We start from the raw sequence: 24,407 nt of genomic DNA, 5'->3' as shown, positions 1-24,407 counted from the left end.
ACTAGTTATGAAAATTTAACAACATTAACAACCCTCTGAATTGCTAAAAAATGTTCAATAATAGAAAAAAATATGCAAAGTTTGTATTGCTTGAGTCAAATAACAAATTACTATCTATTTTCATATTGAAAATCATAAATATACCATTTTTTGCTTGGACCCTACTTTTGGCTCGGGGTGTACTTGTGGATGTGGATAACTTCACACCGGTGAATGTTTACTATTTTTACCTTGGCTTTTTTATACTTCTCAGAAGCTCGTGCAAGTTAGGAGAATCATTGAATTTCATGTATTGCAAAATTTTATCTGCAAAGATAAATTACATTATTCTAGAATTCTGATAATCTACGGAAGGATTAAACTATAAGAGAATGTATTTGGTATCTTCAACTAAAAAAAACTTTTAATATATGAGGCTTAGGGAAAATAAATTTTAAACCACCACTATTTGTACATTTGAAGAGATCCTGAATTTGTAGAATCCAAACAATCAGAATACGATTTTATTCTTTTATTAAAATCATTTTTAGCCATTGTCATCTATTGTTCCAAGAATTTTTTTGGGAATGTGAAAATTTCGAATGCCATATTGATTATTATGAGTTCTCAGTTTTCCTGTAGTTTTCAGACTATATAATTTGGATAGTATGGAACCAAAAATGAAAAAATTCTGTATGATGAATATTTTAGGCCCCTACTGCTACAATCAACAGTTTAGGAATTATGCAATTTTGAATGTCAATTCCATAAATAATATCTCAACAATATTGGTAATTTCACTGAACTGTTCTTTTTTCATTGCCAGGTTAAAGAGCTTGATGACAGGCATAAACAACTGATGGTTCATTGGGTTGGAGAAGGAAGTAGCGTCATCATTTGCCTTGCAAGAGATCCCGCACCTTTATCTGATATCACACCTGTTAGCCCTTCTTCAGTATACATTTCCTACGATTATGGTGACACATACGAGGAAAAAATTGATCAATTCAAATTGAAGAATAGAGAGGTATCAACGTTGGACAAATTCTATAATCATCCCAGATATAACACCCATGTAAGACTATTTATCGATAATTAGATTCTGTGACAAAAAATAGTCTTGTACGTTTTTCATCATCCATTTTTTTTTTGCAGTTCATATTCACTGACACCAAGCACAAAGCTATTTTTCTTACCACAGACTATGGTAAAACAACTAGAAGAATAGATTTGGAATTTACTCCGAGTGATATATTGTTCCATGAGTACTACTCCAATACTTTTTTCGTTCATGATAAAATCGATCCAGAAATGAAAGTGAGTATATTTTGGGCACGATTTTGGTCGTATTGTGGTACTATTCAATCTCTTTCAGGTATATTTAACAGAAGATTTTGGAAGAACTTTCACGCTCTCTAGAGACTTCGTAGTACAGTTACAATGGCTAAAAGATTCCTTTGACAATCCACATCTCATTGAATATAGACTTGAACCTTCAAAAGCCGGTACAATAATGTATTCTCCGACAATGTTTAAGAAACCACCAATATTAAGATATGCTAGAAGGGTTAAGGATCTTTTCATAAAAGATTCTTATATATTTACAACCAGAGAAGGAGAAAATGTGAGTACGGTTTTCAGATTAGTTTTTTGGGTGATTGAACTGAACTAATTAACATTATTAATTAAAAATTCTTCTCGATTAGTTATCATTTGAAGTTGATAACTAAAAAAATTAATTGATCATTGCAGTTGAAAAACTCAAGTTTAATCTTGAGCCTAAAGATTCTGCTTATCTCAAATTTAATTCTAATTACTTTTTATTTTGAATTACTCAATGAATTTGGAAGCAATGTTTTAAGGATTTCCTCATTGAATAAACAAATTGCTGGAATTTTAATTTTCGGATATTATAATCATAATAAATTTATAAAATTATTATTCTTGATCATTAATCACAACAATTGGTAAGCGGTAGTTGCAGCGATTAATTCAATGAAAATACATGGCAATATCAAAGTTGATGCAAAGATGTGTAGAATTACACTTATTTCTAGGGAAATTTGGATCTTTACGTTTCGTATAAATTTGGAACCCAGAGGAAATGTATTTTCGACACCCAGCTCGAGAAGAAAAGTTATTTTATTGTTGATGTTACTGAAAACAGAGCACTGGTTGCAGTTAGCCATGGAAAGACTATTTCTCATCTATATGTGTCTGACAACCTTGATGGTAAAAATCGTCCGGTGGAATTCGTCCTTTCACTCGAAGATGTACTTTGCTATTTCCCTAATAACACTTGGCATGAAACTTTAATGCAGTAAGTAGCATCACTTAATATTAATGATCTTGGTATACAGGGTGATCCAAAGATAATTAGATAGGTATAACATTGAACTGGCTAATTTTGTTTGCATTAAGGTCACTTCATCCACTTGATTTTTTCAATAATTGAATTCTTATTGGATCATTCTGTGTATATGGATTATTTTTTTTTGTATTTCGGAAAAAAATATAAAATAGTTCAGGTTCATGCCCCCTAGTGAGTAGTTACTCTAGGCTAGAGATATCTAGTGGAAAGAGATAAAAAAGTGTACTCAAGTAAACCTAAAGGTATTTATTATCTGATTATACCAATTCAGTTGAGATGGCTGATAGTAGGAATTAACAGGATTTAAAATCTATTGCTAAAAATACAATTATTGAATTATTTTTGAGCTTGGATTTTATCAATCGAATTGCAGGTTCTATAACAGATAAGATCGAACAATAACACAAAGGTTACTCATTTGATTGTTTTGGTTAATGTAAATGTTTGAATGATGCTACACAACACAAGCTTAGCTTAGGTGTCTCATTCAGACAAATCTGTAAAAAAGCTATTGAAAAAATTATCTGTTTGTCGAAAAAATGTTGAAATGAAAATAAACTATTTGGGAATTTATTTTTTTAAAATAATGTCGTTCAAATGCCTACCATTTGAAGAGTATTAGACGATATTTTCTCTATTTCAGTCAAGTATTGTGAAATATTTTCGAAATTCAATGAAAAATTCAGATTATATCCTAGTGACTTGTATTGTATCTTGGCAGTTGGTGTGACTGTTACGAAAATTGACAGATAACGGAATTTGAATATGAATCGTACGTTTCGAATTTTGAAATAATTTACAATTACGCATTAAATTCGTGAATTATGTCTAACGAAATCGATTTAACACCATCAGAATTTAGAGAAATTGCAAATAATGTTGCAAATCATTTCACTACATCCAACTTACATTGACAGTTATTGACGTTTGTTGAAATTTGATAGGATTGGAAGTCAGTTTAGACAACTACCAAACGAAAAATATAACTGAAAACGATGCTGTAATGAGTTCATTACAGCACTGTTTTTAGAACTGTAATGAACACATTACGATACTGAAATATATTCAACTATAATGAACTTTTTTCCAAATCAGGCTTATGGCTGAAGAAACGTTTGCTGATGTCTACAAAGTCGAAGGTTTGTCCGGAATCTACATTGCTTCAAGAGTGGTGAACAAGCCGAAAGGTTCTAATCTAGGTCCTCAAAACTTGGGCTCTGTTATAACTTTTGATCATGGTGCTACTTGGAGACTAATTCGAGCACCTCAGCGAGACAATGAAGGGCAACTTATAAGCTGTGACATTCATAATAACTGCTCTTTACATCTTAGTCAGAAGTTCAGTTATTTATATCCGGACACTAAAACAATCAGCATCCATTCTAGCAAATCAGCTCCTGGTCAATTGATTGCAACGGGTGTAATAGGAAATTCGTTGAAGGTAATAATTCAATAGATTCGATCCCTAATTGATGGAAATACTTTTTCAAATTGAATGAAAAAAACTGTGGTTCTGTGGAGGAGCATTTTTTTTATTTAATTTTTTTTAAGGGACACTACGGAGTTTATGTGAGTAACGATGCCGGTTGGACATGGCGACAGGCCTTGAAAGAATTGTATTTCTTCAACATGGGCGATCACGGTGGTTTGCTGACTGCTGTTAAATATTACAAAAGTAGAGGAGAAACCAGACACATACTGTACTCGACAGATGAAGGGGAGACATGGAAGCAAGCACCTTTCCACAATGAAACTCTCAGATTGTACGGCTTGATGACGGAACCCGGTGAAAATACAACCATTTTCACCATGTTCGGATCGTTGCCAGATTATCACAAATGGATCATAATAAAAGTAGATCTGTTGAAGGCTTTCCAATACAACTGCACAAAAGTAAGTTTGATTCATTTATTCTCTGATACAAAATATAACACATCATTTTAAAGGATGATTATAAAACCTGGTCTCCGAGTCAAAGCGAAAGTGGTCGAAACTATGTCCCGTGCATTATGGGCCAACAAAGAACCTACCAAAGAAGAATGCCGCATTCGAATTGTTATAACGGTCTGGATTACGATGCCCCAATCTCAATGGAACCTTGTAACTGCGATATCTTGGATTATGAATGGTAAGATTACTGAAATTCACAATGAAAATATCGAGTCAAATACACAAATAGGACCTCTTTGGGGAAATAACAAGCAAAAAAACTCTCTAGATTCAAAGATCACTGTCTGGCTACTCACAAATAGAATTTAATGCGCATATATTCCATATTTTTTTGTCCAAATACTAGAAAGCGCATAGGACAATTAAAAGAAGAGAAGGAATTCCAAGATATGTATATAAAGGGTGTTTTTTTTTAGAGCTATAGAACTTTAAATTGCAATGAAACAACGATGACATGAATTTTATTTATCCGCAAGATAATCTTGTGGCATTACATTTTAAATATGATTTCTGGCATATGACCGCCACGGATGGCTCGGATGTAGTCCAATCTGGACGTCCAATTTTCGATTACTTTTTCCAACATTTGTGGCCGTATATCGGCAATAACACGACGAATGTTGTCTTCCAAATGGTCAAGGGTTTGTGGCTTATCCGCATAGACCAATGACTTTACATAGCCTCACAGAAAGTAGTCTAGCGGTGTTAAATCACAAGATCTTGGAGGCCAATTCACAGGTCCAAAACGTGAAATTAGGCGGTCACCAAACGTGTCTTTCAATAAATCGATTGTGGCACGAGCTGTGTGACATGTTGCGCCGTCTTGTTGGAACCACAGCTCCTGGACATCATGGTTGTTCAATTCAGGAATGAAAAGGTTAGTAATCATGGCTCTATACCGATCACCATTGACTGTAACGTTCTGGCCATCATCGTTTTTGAAGAAGTACGGACCAATGATTCCACCAGCCCATAAAGCGCACCAAACAGTCAGTTTTTCTGGATGTAACGGTGTTTCGACATAGACTTGAGGATAAGCTTCACTCCAAATGCGGCAGTTTTGTTTGTTGACGTAGCCATTCAACCAGAAGTGCGCTTCATCGCTAAACAAAATAAAATGGACGTAGTGCGCGATACGTATTCCGCACAGAACCATTATTTTCGAAATAAAATTGGACTATTTGCAAGCGTTGTTCAGGCGTGAGTCGATTCATGATGAATTGCCAAACCAAACTGAGAATAAATCACTTGACAGCTGTTAAATCGGTCACCATCTTGAACAGTAATGCCAACTTAAAGTTATATACCTCGAAAAAAAACACCCGTTAGTAGTGGCCCAAGGATATTTCCCTGAGGAACACCAACATCCCTTAGAAGACTAAATAATACCTATAACCTCAACGGTCACTCTCTGAATAACTAATCAGTAGGTCTAACTCCTTGTATCATATTCCATACAGGCTACAAAATAATTATGGACCGACCACTGAGCAAGAAAATGCCTTGAATACAGTTAAGGCAATGTTTCCGCGCTTTTTTTTTTTTTGTATAATCAGTCATAGATAATTTACAAGGCTCGCTGGATTATAACTTACAACCATTTGAGCAATTTAAGCATTTGAATGCTTATAACTTTCTACCCAAACCGAATCTGGAAAATTGGCAACGAAAAAAAGTGTTTTATTTGATGAGAGGAATCTATAGTAAAAATTAATGCACAACTTCAAGTTTCACCCTGTATATGTCGTGCTTTATTTGAATGCCACCTGATTTTGTTGTTTCCAGCGATTTTGGATTTGTCCGGACTAGTAAACGTGGACACTGCATAAGGAACAAAACGGTACTCATCGATCCCTACAAAGTGCCCGAGAAATGCCCTCCTGGACAATTTTACAACAGGACCAAAGGATACAGAAAGATACAGGGGGATCTGTGCGAAGCTGGATTTGAAAAACACTATTTACCTGATCAAGTACCATGTCCATTTGTTGAAGTAGACGATTTTCTACTATTTGCCCAGAGAGAAAGGATATCACGGTTCAATCTTGTGACAAAAGTGTTGGAGGAATTGCCAGTTAAAAATCTGAAGAATGTTATTGCCATTGATTTCGACATGAAGAATAACTGCGTTTTCTGGGCTGACGTTAATTTGGACATTATCGGAAGACAATGTTTGAGTAACGGTAGTGTTCCTGAAATTTTGGTCTCCAATGAGTTGGCTTCGATTGAGGGTATGGCCTTCGATTGGATTTCCAACACTCTTTATTTTGTTGATGGTAAGAGGGCAAAAATCGAGTTGATCAGAACAGACATTCATCATAGTGGTAGGATGCGTAGGACTATTTTAGGGGAGAACGTTTTGAAGAAACCAAGAGGTAATTATAATTTTGATATTCTTTTAGTTTTTCATTCATATTTCATATTTTATTCAATTGTTCTAGTTTGATGAAGTGATTATTTAAATGTATGTGAATTTTCTTGAATGTTGTTGGCACTAAATTTCAAATTATTCTAAAAATTCATTGACATTTCATATAACCTAACTAAGATGCATAGAAAACCTGACAAATCACTTGAGTTAGATGACAAAGTTTGTGATACGCTCTATTAGTGTGACGTCACACACCGCCATTTTTGGTTCTCCTGTCAGTGTTCGGAATCCAAACAAATAAATTGTCATTCAAATTAGTACGTTGTCGTTGAAGGAATTGGCTTATTTTCGTAAATGAGAGTATTTGAGGAACGATTTCAGTATTAATTGCTAGACAGAAGGAACAGGTTAATACCAGTAAGTTTGAATCCTGTATCATTCTCCAGATTTTGTAAAAAGCTGTGTTTATTAGTTGAACTTCAAGTTCGAACTTACTGGCATTAATCTCGTTCTTTCTGTCTATCAATTAATAGTAAAGTCGTTCCTTAATAGTTATTTATAATACAAGTGCAGAAGGCATTGATATTCTTCCACGAGTTCAAAATTCAAAAACGAACCACGAAGTGGCGAGTTTTGGAATGAACGAGTGGTAGAATGAGCCTTCTGTACGAGTATTATACATTATTTTCTCTAATTCATTGCATTTTCATTGAAATGAATGAAATATTTCCATAAATATATTTTAGTGATTTTTGCATTGAAAAATGTTGGTTGGCAGAACTGATTTCTTTAAGGCAAATTGATGAATTGACAGATAAAGCCGTGGCGGAAAGTTCGGAGTACCAACATAGAATAATGAAATATAACCATGAAAACTGTGCGTTTCTGATATATTCTCGCACGATTTTGTTCTACAAGATGTGGAAGAATGAACGGAATAACCACAGAATTAGAGAAATAACCTTATTTATCAGAATAAGCCAATTTCTTCAACGACAACGTACTAATATGAATGACAATTTGTTTGTTTGGATTCCGAACACTGACAGGAGAACTAAAATGGCGGTGTGTGACGTCATCACTAATAGAGCGTATTGGTTGATCTGAAATCACCAACCACTTGTCAACCAATTACACCACTACTTGTCAAATGTCAAAAGATGACAGCTTCAAAACTGATAGCTCTTATTGGAAAACACTGTATTTTACCCAAGGAACGATCCCTGAAAGTAATGTAATTTTTTTTTAGGTATTGCCCTTCACCCTAAGCATGGTTACCTATTTTGGACTGATTGGTCAGCTGATAATCCGTCAGTGAACCGCGCCGACCTAGATGGTAGTCACATAAAACCATTATTCAAAAAACCCATAGTGGAATGGCCTAATGGTATAACTATTGATTACATAGCCGAAAGAATATACTGGGTGGATGCAAAACAAGATTATATAGCCTCTGCAGATCTACACGGGGACGATATGAAGTATGTAATCAAGGATAGCAAAGATGTTTTACATCCATTCGCAGTTGCTGTTTTCAAGAATACTATGTTTTGGGATGATTGGAAAACGATCTCGATATTTGCCGCAGATAAAGATAGCAATATTGGTGAGTCTTTGAAGATTATTCTATTTCGCTTTCATTTCTTATTAGATAGTCCAGATCACGTGATTTAATAATGGTGTCGGTTGGCACAAAAATATTACATGTTTGGAGCTTGCTTACAATTAGAAGAGAGTGGAAATTGACAAATATAGAACGTTGATAATGTTAATCTGTTCACTCTGCCCTCAGAGTAATAAACATAGATAGAGGGAGCATATGTCATTTTCAGTAAGCTAATTTTGTCCCCAACATGAAATGAAATGAAAACATATCACTGATATTTCACTCCTTTCGCGAGTTTCTCCACAAAGAACGCACTTCTTATGTCCCATAGTGAATCAACGTTTCGTATTAACTTAAAATATATTGAAATAATTACCTAAATATATCAGAAATTCAGAAAATAAACTTCAAGCGCGCCAAACGACGTGAAACAACCGATGACACTAGGAGTGCAAAAGTTGCCAAACCTTGGATTTCAGCAGGTAGATACAGAAAATAATAAATATTCTGCTTATTATAAATTCGACAATTGGGAAAATATCGCATTCCAAATATTCAAATTTGCATATTTAATCGGGAATCACTCAAATAAATATATTTCATTCAATATAATATACATTCATAACGATATAGTAAAATTGTGGATTTGAAAATATATCACAATCTGACAATGTAATCTAACCCTGTTGTGGACATTTAAAAATTGTGTATACTTTCTCTATCTATGTTTATTACTCTATGATTCTGCCTAACCTTATATGTTGGTGCTCCTGTCATGAATTTACCTATTATCTGTCAAATGTGTCACACAGCAAACAGTTCTGCCAACCAACATTTTTCAATACAAAAATCACTAAATGAAAATATTCCATTGATTTCAATAAAAATTCAGTGAATTAGAGAAAATAATGTATAATACTTAAAGAGAAGGCTTATTTTATTTTAACACTTGTTGATTCAAAAACTCGCTACTTCGTTGCGCTTTAGTGTACTTCTTACATAATTGAACATAGTTATCTAATTGATGAGACTGATTGTCATAACAAATCCAAATCTTAAAACTAATTAATTTTATTCGATCCATCCAGGTGACCATCAAAATTTGGAAGTTGTCCAGGAAAAACTCGTAGGTCTGATGGATCTCAAAGTGTTCTATCATGGCATTCAAATAGGCAACAACACGTGCACTCCAAACTCTTGTCCGTATCTATGTGTGGGTTCTCCATCGAAAGAGGGGCACTCTTGCCTCTGCCCCGATGGTATGATAAGATTGAACAACGATTGTCTTTGTCCTGGCAATGTGAAACCGTCAGTGAATGGAACATGTCCCAAGCAGAGCGGCACTTGTGCACCGGAACACTTCACATGTCAGGATAACTCGTGCATACCGAGCGGATGGAAATGTGATGGTGAGCCTGATTGCAGCGACGGAAGTGATGAGGTCAATTGCAAATCGCAGAACTGTCCACCGTTCAATTTCGTTTGTGGTGATGGGCAGTGCATTCCACGCTTTTGGATGTGAGTTGACTTTTGGTTAATTATAATTTTGTTCTTATTCGATAGAAATTGTTGAAATGTGTATAGTTCCATGTTCACTAATTGTCAAATGTCAAAAGATGACAGCTTCAAAAGTGACAGTTCCCAGAAAGCTATTCAAAATAAAACCTTTTCTCTTTTTCAATATCATAATGAGTTCATTACAGTTCTAAAAACAGTGCTGTAATGAACTCATTACAGCGTTGTTTTCAGTTATTTTTTTCGTTTTTTGGTTGTATATACTGACTTCCAATTCGTGTTGGAATAGGAGCCCATTCTGCAACTTGTTTTAGAATATACTATTAATCATTAACAAATTTGCAGCTATGAAATATTATTTCAACTGATTTTGCTTCCATTTCAGATGTGACTTTTCCAATGATTGTGCAGATGGCTCCGATGAAGTCAATTGTACCAAACTAAACTGTACCAAGGATCAATTCACTTGCAGTAATGGTCGGTGCATTTCGATGAAATGGAAATGTGACGGTCAGAATGATTGCAAAGATAATTCAGATGAACTGAACTGTAGTGCTTCGGAACCTCTTACTTGCCGAAGTGAGTTTTTTCTATCTTTTAATGATATTTCTTTACCCTGTGTTAGCTGCTTAGGGTATGGTCCGTATATCGCCGAGAATTTTAGAGCGCTTACTAGTGGTTTTCAATGTTTCAGGTAACCGTATTTACGGACCGCTTGACACTTGTCATTAGTCAACCAAAATTTTCTTTGACAGAATTTTGTAGGTTATAAATGGTTACAAAAATTTCATTGCTCAAACGGCGATTTTTAAGGCTTTTGTAGATTAATGACAGAATGATAAGAAAAATTGAACTATCAGAGAGAAAACATGTAGTACATTTAGTGAATAATGATTAATTTGTCGATATTGGACTAGAAACATTTAGCGCTAGAATCGCTTGTTGAATTTTTAAAAAATTATGTTTTTTCGAAGTCTTACCAATAAAAAATTTAATCCTAACAATTAATCAAGAATATCCTTAATTTTTGAGCCTCCATACCACTTTTAGTGGTGAGTCTTTGTTGAAGCCAATTGGCTTCAACATTTTCTCCATTCTTGAATTGAGAAAAAATCTAGAAGTATCTGTACTTTAGTTACTGATGACTTTTGCTCAAAAGATAAGAGTTGAACTCGTAAACATTGCAACATTGCTCCCCGCAAATATTGCACTTCCAAGGATTTGCATCCGAATGACATCCCTTGTGGAGGAAGTATAAAGTTTGGTCAGGAAATGTTATATCACAGTACACACATTGGAGATTTGATAAAGATCTTTTACCAATAGTTCTCCACAGGGAGGAGTCAGATGGTTGTTCAGTAGCAGTAGATGTTATAGCACCTATAATGAAATATTCAATAAATTATAATTATGAAATTTGAAGGAGTTTATATTTGATAGAGGTTTAATAAAAGTATTCAAAATATACGGTATGATCCGTATATCGCCGAGCTGTTACTAGTGGTTTTCAATGTTTCAGGTAACCGTATTTACGGACCGCTTGACACTTGTCATTAGTCAACCAAAATTTTCTTTGACAGAATTTTGCAGGTTATAAATGGTTGATCTCTTTTAATTTGAAAACAACTAATAGTTCTTGATGGCTCTGAATGGTACTTGTTTCATAATTAAAATAATAAAGTTTTTGAGTGTTAGATTTCATGGAAAATATTCATAAACAATAATCTGAAAATTAAAATGACAACTGTCAACCGGAGTGGGCGTGGTTACCGAACCTAACCAGAATAAAAATACGGTTGTTCTGGTGACAGATAACTAACCGAAGTTTGAGGAAATGGTTTTTGAGGAATTTGACATATACGGACCACCAACTTACTAACCATAGTAATCAAGGTGATATTAAATAAATAAATAAATAAAATATACGGACCACACCCTTGAGGAATAGACATGAGCTGAGTGAAAACCATCAAATAAGTTGTGATAAAAATAATCCTTATTCAAGTATTTCGAGAAGTTTTATATAATTTATTATTAACAAAACAATTTATATGCTCAAGGGCAAATAATGAGAAACAAAAAAAAAGTAAAATACAAATTTCTGAATCGTAGGTACATATGTCGCTTAATGTTAATTTATTTTTAGGTATTTTCTTGAATTGCAGCTCTGAGAATTTTGTTACTTCTTCCAGTTGATATAATAAATTTGTTTCTCTAATTCTGTGGTTATTCCGTTCATTCTTCCACATCTTGTAGAACAAAATCGTGCGAGAATATATCAGAAACGCACAGTTTTCATGGTTATATTTTATTATTATATGTTGGTACTACGAACATTCCGCCACGGCTTTATCTGTAAATTCATCAATTTGCCTTAAAGAAATCAGTTCTGCCAACCAACATTTTTCAATGCAAAAATCACTAAATGATATTTATGGAAATATTTCATAAATTTCGATAAAAATGAAATGAATTAGAGAAAATAATGTATAATACTCGTACAGAAGGCTCATTCTACCACTCGTTCCTTCCAAAACTCGCCACTTCGTGGCTCGTTTTTGAATTTTGAACTCGTGGAAGAATATCATTGCCTTCTGCACTTGTATTATAAATAACTATTCTGAGTCTACCAAAGGTAGATTAAACATTGTGGTGTAAAGAATATAATCGAAAACTCCTTTCAGTTGATGAGTTCCGTTGTGGAGGCGGTGGCACGAATTGCATTCCCACCACCTGGAAATGTGACGGTGAGAAGGACTGTAAGGATGGATCTGACGAATTGGAATGTGGTAAAACTCAGTGCTCCGAAGATCGGTTCTTTTGTGGGGCCCCGTCCAACACTTGCATTTACAAAGCTTGGGTTTGCGATGGTGAAAGGGATTGCGTAGGTGGATTGGACGAGCAAAACTGTACGGAGTCTGCTGTTCCACAAAAGCCTAGCCTACCCGACTTGTTTCATGCTCAGGTGAGTCTCCCTATAATGGGCATATTGAGTTCTTGAAATATTTAGTTTTTCGCTTAACACGTTGAGAATATTACAATAGTTCCAACTTTCGTTGAAAAGAAGAACTGTCTTTACGAGTTCTTTTATAAATTTCCACAAAATTAGAGTTTTGCCCCTTTTATAATGATTTTTGATATGATTTTTTTACGAATATTTTTAAAATAACCTATAAAAATCGGTGATTTCTAAGAAGAAATATCTCTGACTGAGCAGTCATGTGGTGGTGTTCCCTCTTAAGTCCCTTATTCTTTTGATGGGAGAATTTTTACCAATGTTTGTTTTAAAATTTCAAGCAACATTCAATTCTAAAAGTATCAAGCAACTGCTTGTTTCTGGAACCAATCAAAAGCCGTTAAACATTAAAAACATTTCTTTTCAAGAATGGTACATGCACGGAATGGATGTTCAAGTGTAGAAATGACAAGTGTATCCCTTATTGGTGGAAATGTGACCACTCTGATGACTGCGGCGATGGTAGCGATGAAATTGGCTGTCAAAATAATGAAGCTCCAACATCTCCCTCTCCTACTCAATCAACCATGAGTATCGTGCCAAAATCTTGTGGTCAGAACGAATTCCAATGCGCTTCGGGGTCTTGCATATTGAGCAGTTGGTTATGCGATGGATACATGGATTGTTTCGGAGGAGAAGATGAAGTTAATTGCTCCAGCACCTGCGATCACAAGCACTTCAGATGTAGAAAAGACGGCAGTTGTATAGCGGTAATAATTGAAACATTTTTTTTGTGTTACAGGCTGAATTTTTTTTTTTTATTTCAGAAAGAATTGGTTTGTGACCGTAAAAAAGACTGTCCCGATGGAACAGATGAGTTGAATTGTGATTTCCATTTACCTAAAGTTCCAGAGGTGCCAAAATGTGCCTACGGTCTATTTTCGTGCGATGATGGTCTTTGTATTCCTCTCTCGTTGAAGTGTGATGGTAGAATGGATTGTTCCAATGGATTTGATGAACGTAATTGCGATAAAGTCACCAGAGTTTATCAAGTAAGTTTTTCTTTCGTTTTAAAGAATTACCAGTGAGATTTTACTAATAATCGTTGAAACTAAAATTAGAACTAAAATTGACTAACGTTCTTGCTCTAAACAGATGTAAAACCAATTTAATACGATTACAGGAATTGGTAAATACATTCGGAAAGATGTGATATTCGAGTGTTTTCTTTCAATGGCTGAGAGGGGATGCGACTTAAATATTTGTCTTTTTCAACCGTAGAGTGGTTAACGGCAGTTATATTCCATTGTATTTAAGGAATTTACTTGGGGCAATGAATGACACAAATAATTTTCTCTGTGAAAATGAGTACCTACTTGGGTTCTTTTTCGCCATAACTGATTTGCACTGTTCCACTGGACCTAAGAGAATACTATACCTAACCCTTAGAAAATTGAAAAAAAATATAAGTTCCTTCATGGGAATATTCTACCATTTGATTGATTCGACTATGAAGATCACGAAAATGCTTGCTGTTGGGCGATCAGTACATTATTTCAGAAATTAGAGGTGAAAATCTGAAATTTTCGAGAAAAAAATAAATAATATTTCCGAGGCTGCAACTTCTCCTGGACGTAAGCTACGCCCTTGTAACTTTAGTATGTTTTAGATCGGAACGTGATGTTCGAAAAACGTTTTTATTTGAGGGGTCTGTGACGAATAATTCAGGAGATATAACGATTTTTAGAGGGAAATTCAATTTTTTCCCAAATTTCGAGTTCAAATTTCCTCAAAACCGTGAGCTCTATGGAAAATCGGTGAGCGGTGCAAGAATTAACGATCTCTGATTAGCCGAATTTCGATCACACCTGAAAAATTTTTTGTCGAAAAATTTTCGTAAAATTTTCCATACCTAACCCTTAGAAAATTGAAAAAAATAAAAGTTCTTTCATGGGATTATTGTATTATTTTATTGATTGATTCGACTATGTAGATCACGAAAATGCTTTCAGTTGGGCGATCCGTACATTATTTCAGAAATTATAGGTAAAAATCTGAAATTTTTGAGAAAAAAATTGATAATATTCTCGTGGCTGCAACTTCTCCTGGACGTAAGCAACGCCCTTGAATCTCAGTATGTTTTATATCAGAACTTGATGTTTGAAAAACGTTTTTATTTGAGGGGTCTGCGACAAATAATTCAGGAGATATAACGATTTTTGGAGGGAAATTCAATTTTTTCCCAAATTTCGAGTACAAATTTCTTCAAAACCGTGAGCTCTACGGAGAATCGGTGAGCGGTGCCAGAATTTACGATCTCTGATTGGCCGAATGTCGATTTAACCTGAAAAATTTTCTTGAAATTTTCCATACCTAACCCTTAGAAAATTGAAAAAAAAATAAAAGTTCCTTCATGGGAATATTGTATTATTTTATTGATTGATTCGACTATGTATATCACCAAAATGCTTTCAGTTGGGGGATCAGTACATTATTTCAGGAATTATGTATCGAAAATATATATTGCTGAAAAAATATGCAGTGTTTTCCTTGTTAATGTCATTGAATTAAAATTTTCTCAGGTTCTTCAGATGGGAGCAGATGAAAAAAATGCAACAAGTGTATATTTCTTCTGGTGGATGCCATTACCTTCGAATATATCATTAGATTTTATGCCCAGCATCAGCAAAATAGATGAAAACAAATGGCTGAACATGTCGTGGACTAATGAATCTCAGTTTGTCTTCAATGACTTGAAGCCATTCACCCATTATAACATGACTGTCTACGTTAGGAATACGAATACCAGTGTGATATTTCCTCCAGCCAAATTCATGCAAGCGACTACCAAAGAAGGTATGTCTTCTTGAAAATTTTTGAACCGTTAAAGCGCAATTTGAAATTATTTTTTTTTACACAGGTATACCATCAGAACCTTACAACATAACTGTCAAACAGGTGGATAGCGCGCATATCAATATTTCTTGGAATAAGCCTTTGTCGCCGAATGGAATTGTGGAATTTTACGAAATAGGCATGCGTTCGTTGGATCCCAATTTTTCAAGAAACTTACAAATACACAATAGGACAGAGACGGATTATCTATTGGAAGATGATTTTGTGCATAACATGACATATTCTTTCTTCGTAAGTGAATTTGAATTCCTTAAACTTACAAATTCGAAGATGGATATTTTGAAATTATCGTACGATTCTCATTTGCAGGTTACGGCTTCCAATAGATTCCATAAAAGTAAACAATCTGAAATAGTCACCTTTACTTTTGACAGGAACATCAATTTGAATGGCATTGAAAATTTAGTGGCTCTGGACGTGACAAACAGCAGCGTAACTTTGGCTTGGAATTATACAGGAGTGCAACCGGAAGGTTTTCATATTGATGTGTTCATAAACGATCATGCTTATCCCCTATCAGAACCTCGAACCACTAAAGATTATAAAATTACCATTAATAACCTGTCACCTGGAGTCAACTATCAGTTCAAAGTGAGTTTATGATTAATTATACTGTTATTTAGATACACACCACTCAATAAGTGATTTTTTCGTATTATCTGAAGAAACTATTCAAATATGGGTTTGTTACGGCTGCACAAAGTGACAACAGCGCCTAGTAGGCTAACTTGTACAACCAATCCAATGAAAAATGACATGACGGATATGAACTCTATGCTCTTCTGTTTGTTGATGCTTTTCTTATACCTGATCAAATCATAGCCAACTTTGTTTAACTAATCGTTACAGATTTATGTCCTTTTCTATCCATATAATCTGCAGTCGATGTTGCCGTATGGTGCAATGAAATCAAAATTTCAAATCCTTAGATTTATTTCACTATTTTAGGTTGAAATGTGACGTTTTAACGATATTCAATAACAAATAAAAGTTTTTACTATATCCTATACGCTCTATTAGTGTGACGTCACACACCGCCATTTTTGGTTCTCCTGTCAGTGTTCGGAATCCAAACAAATAAAATGTCATTCAAATTAGTACGGTGTCGTTGAAGGAATTGGCTTATTTTCATAAATAAGAGTAGTTGAGGAACTATTTCAGTATTAATTGATAGATAGAAGGAACGAGGTTAATACTAGTAAGTTTGAATCCTGTATCATTCCCCAGATTTTGTAAAAAGCCGTGTTTATTAGTTGAACTTCAAGTTCGAACTTACTGGCATTAATCTCGTTCCTTCTGTCTATCAATTAATAGTGAAATCGATCCTTAAATAATCTTATTTATTAAAATAAGCAAATTTCTTCAACGACAACGTACTAATTTGAATGACAATTTGTTTGTTTGGATTCCGAACACTGTCAGGAGAACTGAAATAGCGGTGTGTGACGTCATCTCTAATAGATCGTATTGTCCTATTTCCTATCGTCTATGGTTGAATGCATAACCTACTGAACACAAATGACATAAGAAATGTCAAAAAATAATGCAGTGTTGCATTTTAAATTGTATGATTCCTAATGGAAAATCTTATACTCAATTGAAAGAAAATTCCTCATTTTACTACACACTTAACATCTTCAACATCCACTTGTATCATTTTCAGATTTACGCATACAAAAAGCATTTCATCGGTCCTACTATAATTATTGGACAGCATACTAAAGGTAAACCACTTCCGGAAGTGGGTAATATTATAGGATCTATCAATTCTACCGAGGTTAACCTCACCTGGGAAAAGGTTCATGATGACAGAAACGCTGATTGGATATATGGGGTGTACTATGGAATAGATGCTACAGATTTATTCAACAGTAAGTTTTAATCTCCTACTCTGTTGAATAATGAATAATAACAGTATTTGATAACTTACGTTATAGGCATTTATCGTTAAGAATTAACCTAAAGTATTTTTGTTACAGAACCTAAAATAGAAACTTCGAATCTTTCTGCAATCATTTCCCAATTGGCAGCGTGCGAAACTTATACTTTCACTGTTGGAGTTGTTGGTCCCCTCGGTTACGGGCCACTTTCCCATAATTGGGTAGAATTTACCACATCTCCTGATCTCAAGGCACCACCGAAAAAATTAACAGTCGTTAAAGATAATGGTAATCCGCTGAGGATGAAACTGCAATGGGAACCTTCTTGTCGAACTCCGGAAAGCGTTAGATATGTTGTAAGTAGTCTGCATTCGTGAATATTTATCTTCTGTTTTATCACTTCTGGTTTTCTTGAAAATTGGTAGGTCGAATAAAGGCAGAGAATTGACTATTCAATTTTTTTCAATCTTTTGTCTAGATACAAAGTATCACACCATTTTACCGTTAGAAAATGCATTGTGAATAATAGTATACAGTAGAACCTCGATCATCCGGCCTAATGGAGGGGAAACGGTTCCCGGATAATCGAAAAACACGGACAATCGAAATTCCTCAAAATACGCACAACAACTATGAAAATTAGAGAAATGTATGGGGTACAATTATTTATTAAGCAACAAAATCAATAGAATCATAATACCATATAAAAATATACAAATGAAAAACAAATCATTTCATTGGTACCTATAATACATCGAATGTATATATTTTAGTTGAAAAAGTATGTAATTTTTGTCTGTCTTTTTTTTATTATTCATCTTGAGACAAATGTGAGCCCGAATTTTCCTCAAGTGGAGGACATCAATATAATCCGTATCATTTTCCTGCTCTAAATAGTGCATCAGACCATTTGCAAATCTCAACGCGTCTTTGGCAGAAACAGTGTTTCTCTAATTCTGTGGTTATTCCGTTCATTCTTCCACATCTTGTAGAAAAAAATTGTGCGAGAATATATCTGAAACGCACAGTTTTCATGGTTATATTTTATTATTATATGTTGGTACTCCGAACTTTCCGCCACGGCTTTATCTGTCAATTCATCAATTTGCCTTAAAGAAATCAGTTCTGCCAACCAACATTTTTCAATGCAAAAATCACTAAATGATATTTATGGAAATATTTCATCAATTTCAATAAAAATGCAATGGATTAGAGAAAATAATGTATAATACTCGTACAGAAGGCTCATTCTACCACTCGTCCATTCAAAAACTCGCCACTTCGTGGCTCGTTTTTGAATTTTGAGCTCGTGGAAGAATATCAATGCCTTCTGCACTTGTATTATGAATAACTATTTCCTGCGTGGAAAATTCTTCAACACTTTAATCGACAATCGTCTGTATCCATACAGTGGTTAGCTTGGGAAAATTTTGATGCGATTTCTGAATCATCCAGTATCTGATAACGGGTTCATTTAAATCCGAATTTAGCCATTCCTCAACATCATCGACTAAAACATTTTCAAATTATACCAAATTATTACTATGGCGCATGCGTAATGAATTGAATCCCGGATAATCGAGTGGATGTCTGCTCGTAGGAACGGATGAGTGAAAATGTCGACGAGCACGGATTACAGAGTAAAACGGATAATAGGAGAACGGATAATCGAGGTTTTACTGTATTCTAAAACAAGTTGCAGTATTCCAACACGAATGCAAAATTCGAAAACAAGCGATGAAGGAGCGAGTTTTGGAAAGCATGAGTGTTGGAATTGCCTTCTGCAACAAGTATTAGATGATATTTTCTCTATTTCACTCAAGTTTTGTGAAATATTGTCGAAATTCAACGAAAAATTCGGATTATACATCCTAGTGACTTTTATATTGTATCTTGGCAGTTGTTATGACTGTTACGAGAATTGACAGGTTACGGAATATGAATTTGATTCGTATGTTTCAAATTTTGAAATAATTTACAATTACACATTAAATTCGTGAAGTATGTCTGACGAAATCGATTTAACACTACCAGAATTAAGATAAATTGTGAATAATGTTGCGAATCATTTCACTATATCCAGATTATATTATATTGACAATTATTGACAGTTGTTGAATCTTGATAGAATTGGAAGTCAGTATGGACAACCACAAAACGAAAAATATAACTGAAAACAATGCTGTACAGCACTGTTTTTAGTACTGTAATGAACTCATTACGATACTGAAATAGAGAAAATCTTTTTTGAAAGTTATATATATTTTTTCAGATAAAAGTGCACCAGGAAGTGACGAATGCAACTTCATTATTCAAGCTGAAAAAACATGACGGCAATTCAAATATGCAGCACATTTTTGACGTATCCTATGGGGGTATCTACAATGTGAGCGTGGCAACTGATGAAAAAGATGCAAGATTCACTCCTAGCGTGGATTACGTTGCACCTCCAATATTACCGCCGTATGAGGTTAGAGTTCTTGTGGAGAATAATGGTAGTTATGTACTGTATTGGCAGGAAAGAGAAGTTCCGCAACTTGTTGGGCAGTACATTTACGAAGTGATGGTCTCGGAAGGTTAAATTTATCTCTTTTACTACTACTACTACTACTACCACTTTTACCACAAAGCAGTTTCAAGTGTATATTAATGTTTTATAGAAGTGAAAACAAAGAATCTTTTAATAAAAAAACAATTCTATTAATAAAACAATACACACCAGCAAAATTAGGGGAACAGACAAAATCTTAAAAAAGTTTGTAATTCATTTTTTTTTTTAGCCTTTGGCCGATTTTACCAATTATTTATTTGAATTGTAGCTTGACTTCTGGAAAACGTAACTTGTTCAAATGCCATCCTCAGTTACTTCTTTTTTTTATTGTATACAGGGGCAAACGAAAAAAATTTGCATATACAGGGTGATTCATCGGGATGGCCTATTAGACGTTTAGGGGAACTAATAGAAATTTTGAGCTGAAAATTTGAATATTGGGGTTTGAGACAACGATCTTTCTCCCTAAAGTATTTTCAGATCTCTACAACTTCCGGTTATACCGGAAACAGACTAATACTTCCTTATTTCAAATGGCACACCCAGTATGTTATTGCATCATTAGATAGCTTCTTTGACGACAATTTCGGCAATATGCCATACCTTGGGTAAAAACTCAACGGTTCATGAGTTAATCGGATTCTTATGAAAAAAGTGGTGGCGATGAGGACTCATATTTTTTTGAATATTTCGGCAGAAAAAGCTTTTTTCAAAAAATTTTTTTTCTTTTTCGATTCTACAAATACGTAGTATTATAAGACTGTTGCGGTTTGGACCAAAAATGTACAGGGTGTTCATAAGAAGATCATGAACTTGGACAACTCAAATTCATCAAAACTCACATCAATTCATCAAACGTGTACATTTTTGGTCCAAACCGCAACAGTCTTATAATACTACGTATTTGTAGAATCGAAAAAGAAAAAAAATTTTTGAAAAAAAGCTTTTTCTGCCGAAATATTCAAAATAATGCGAGTCCTCATCGCCACCATTTTGTTTATAAGAATCCCATTAACTCATGAACCGTTGAGTATTACCCAAGGTATGGCATATTGACGAAATTGTCGTCAAAAAAGCTATCTAATGATGCAATAATATACTGGGTGTGCCATTTGAAATAAGGAAGTAGTAGTCTGTTTCCGGTATAACCGGAAGTTGTAGAGATCTGAAAATATTTTAGGGAGAAAGATCATTGTCTCAAACCGCAATATGCAAATTTTCAGCACAAAATTATAATTAGTTTTCCATAAACGTCTAGTAGGCCATCCCGGTGAATCACCTTGTATATGCTAATTTTTTTTTTTTGCCCCTGTATACAATAAAAAACGGAGTGACTGAGGATGACATTTGAACAGTTATGTTTCCGAGAAGTCAAGCTAAAATTCAATAAAATAATTGCTGAAATCGGCCAAAGTGTTAAAAAAAAAATTAACTACAACTTTGTTTTGTCTGTTTCCAAAATTTTTTCGGTGCTTTGTTATATTCAGTATTTTTTTTATTTCAGGTGACACCTTAAACGAGAATTCTTCAGAGAAGTTCCTTGTCGACAAACCACCATTTATTTACACTAACTTCACAAGTAACATGTACACGTTCGGAGTCAGATTGAAGAGTCATGAGAACTTCAGCTCGATTATATCCGAAAGAGTATCGATGTCCAACGATTTGAGTAAATCTGTAACATTGACCAGAAGTAGCGTGAGTACAGTGATAATATGCGTCGTCACTCTATTCGTTTTACTTTCTGTCACTATCGGAGTGTTGTTTGTGAGACACCGAAGGCTCCAAAAGAGCTTCTCGCGTTTCACAAACTCGCATTACGATACAAGATCTGATGCCGCAACTTTCGATGATAATAACGGTTTAGAGGATGACATACCAAGAATTCAAGGTTTCTCAGACGATGAGCCTCTGGTCATTGCTTAAACAAGAATTGTATCCTATTTAAAAATTCGAAATAAAACTATTTTAAAAATAAAAATAATAACCTATCATATTGAGTGTGTTAGGAAGGTTGGGTTTGTTATGGATGCATTGTTTTTGTTTATTGATTTAGTGCTTGTCTGTAGTATCTTCTAGTCTTGGTTTTCGTATTTTTTAAATGAAATTATTTGAGTAATTTGTAATAAAGAATGATTTTCACCGATTGAAATTGCTAATATAATTTTTTTTTAATCCTAATATCAAAATTATCGAATTCAACAATGAATAACTGTATTCTTCCATTTCAAATTAAACTTCGATGTTTTTTTTTATGATTTCAAATTTATGACGCTAGTTGCTTTCAGAATTTCTTCGTCGAATTGTTGTGATTATAGTATGTCGAAACATGCTGATTTTCGAAGGAATTCTGTTGGTAATCGAAAGCTACATTTTGAGTGTTGCGTCAACCTATTTTTATATTGTGATATATCTGTGTCAAAAATCTTTTCTCAAGCTGCTCAAAGTGGAACATTTCGTTCTATAATTTATTTCAATGTTTGGTTGTACGAATGAAAAAACCTTATTCTTTCTATATTACTATTAATTGATGTTTCAATGGTATAAATCCTATTAAATATTAGAGTTATTGCACAACGCAAGGTATTAATTCCAAAGAAATCTTTCAAGTTGATTGGAAATTCGAAACTTTCATATTGCTCGTGTCCAGAATTAGTGTTAAATAGAGATTCATATACATTTTTACAAAAGCTTGCAATATGGCAAAGAGTCGAATTTTCTACAAACGATTGCAGTGTTGCTTGTGAATTTCTCAGTTCTGTGAAATTTTAGTATTTAGATTTTTTTTTGATATATAGGTCAAATTCTGTGATACTTTAATTTTAAGTTTATTTTGATATAAGTGGAAGAATTTGACTTTATCTTAACCTTTATAAAATGTTGGATGTTCAATAAAATATTGGAAAAGATGTGTGTATCCTTTTTTCCTAGCAAACAAATACATATAAATACTTGGAATTTTTTTTTTATTGAAACCCATGGAACCTGAATCAAATTTTTCGTCCTGAAAATTTGATTCGACCACAGCGAATACAAATCTGTAATCGGTTTTCTTCTAAAAGTTCTCAATTTCGAGATATTTCAAGTTTTGTGGGAACATTTTCAACTGGGTTTAGTCTGCTCTCTGGTGGCATAAATCTAAAGCTTGTAAAATGGGTATGCTTGCCCCACAACTGAGGTTGTGGGGCAACAATCGTGTTGCCATCTAACCGCATCTTACTGAACTAATTATTTCCGTGCTCAACACGTATAGAATCCTGTAATGAGCTACCCCCATCAAATCCTGGTTTGTGCTACTCCTCTTAGATAGCACTATTGAGCCCTAGCAAAAAATCTGATTAGAAAAATTTTACTTATAGAATTTATGGCCAGATCTACTTCAAAATTTGATATAATAAGGAAATTTCGATGCTTTATACCAATTTTAGCAATCAGATAATTCCTAGGAGGACTGTAAACCGAGACATCAAGCGTTATGTGGGATTTTTCTAAATCAAAAATTGGCTGTGGAGGACCTTCAAAAAATGATATCTTAGAGAATTTTTCATTCTGAATACTAGCCTACTATCGGTTTCTTCCTAACACGCCTCAAAACTGAGATATTGCCAATTTTGTAGACAAATAGTGTTTTGAATGGGTAGACAATTTTTTTTGATCAAAATCGTTGCCTAATTCGGAATCTACATCCCCGAAACCATTCAAATACACCATGAAAACTTCAAATTCGATCGGTCGATTTATTCGGAAAAACCAAGACTATAACCTTGGATATTTTTTCGACAAAAACAATTTTGGTTTCGGATCGGCTTCAAAATTTGATATCATGGAGAATTTTCTATGCTGAATCCCTATTTACAATCAGTTTCTCCCTAGAAGATCCCAAAACCTAGTAATTTCGAATTTTGTGGGATGCATTTCGGTTCATATATGTTGTCGGTTCAGCTTCAAAATTTGATAACTTGAAGAATTTTCCATGCTGCACCTGCAATCAGTTTTTTCGAATAGCGCATAAAATATGTTCGAGGCTTAATACACAACTGATGACACTCGAATTATGTAAGTTTTTCGGAATGAAAATTTAAAATTTCAATCAGTAAGAAATTTGGCTACAAGCCATCTATCCGCATTTCACTGAACTAATTATGCCGGTAGCCAAACACTTATAGAATCCTGTAATGTGTTCATCCTCTCAAACACAGGGTTCGAGCTACTCTTCCTAGATGGCACCATTGACATCTATCCCAAAAAGTCCTAATGGTATGATTAGGATAATTATTTTAATGAGAGTTTTTAGCCAGATCTGCTTCAAAAT

At 34.2% G+C, this 24,407-nt stretch overlaps 1 protein-coding gene across 2 annotated transcripts in view; it reads left to right on the top strand.

Annotated features, from left to right (window-relative positions):
* Positions 1-23,004, top strand: part of LOC123685407 (sortilin-related receptor-like) — a 28,909-nt gene extending 5,905 nt beyond the window's left edge. The window contains exons 2-22 of one of the 2 annotated variants that reach the window (XM_045625079.1): positions 806-1,054; positions 1,135-1,296; positions 1,355-1,603; positions 2,037-2,299; positions 3,446-3,791; positions 3,902-4,243; positions 4,297-4,478; positions 6,086-6,675; positions 7,921-8,277; positions 9,366-9,795; positions 10,178-10,371; positions 12,477-12,757; positions 13,177-13,518; positions 13,576-13,800; positions 15,331-15,604; positions 15,669-15,895; positions 15,974-16,255; positions 17,328-17,535; positions 17,644-17,900; positions 19,817-20,120; positions 21,600-23,004. In XM_045625079.1, coding sequence (XP_045481035.1) covers positions 806-1,054; positions 1,135-1,296; positions 1,355-1,603; positions 2,037-2,299; positions 3,446-3,791; positions 3,902-4,243; positions 4,297-4,478; positions 6,086-6,675; positions 7,921-8,277; positions 9,366-9,795; positions 10,178-10,371; positions 12,477-12,757; positions 13,177-13,518; positions 13,576-13,800; positions 15,331-15,604; positions 15,669-15,895; positions 15,974-16,255; positions 17,328-17,535; positions 17,644-17,900; positions 19,817-20,120; positions 21,600-22,021 — 6,186 coding nt within the window. In that variant the 3' untranslated portion in view covers positions 22,022-23,004. The remainder of the gene's footprint in view (positions 1-805; positions 1,055-1,134; positions 1,297-1,354; positions 1,604-2,036; positions 2,300-3,445; positions 3,792-3,901; positions 4,244-4,296; positions 4,479-6,085; positions 6,676-7,920; positions 8,278-9,365; positions 9,796-10,177; positions 10,372-12,476; positions 12,758-13,176; positions 13,519-13,575; positions 13,801-15,330; positions 15,605-15,668; positions 15,896-15,973; positions 16,256-17,327; positions 17,536-17,643; positions 17,901-19,816; positions 20,121-21,599) is intronic. The other variant, XM_045625080.1, reaches the window with a different exon arrangement.
* Positions 23,005-24,407: the final 1,403 nt, after the last annotated feature.

This window comes from Harmonia axyridis, chromosome 7, assembly GCF_914767665.1.
Source record: "Harmonia axyridis chromosome 7, icHarAxyr1.1, whole genome shotgun sequence".
Taxonomy (NCBI): domain Eukaryota; kingdom Metazoa; phylum Arthropoda; class Insecta; order Coleoptera; family Coccinellidae; genus Harmonia; species Harmonia axyridis.
The sequence above is the reverse complement of the archived record's forward strand: the minus strand, read 5'-3'. Positions and strand labels throughout refer to the sequence as shown.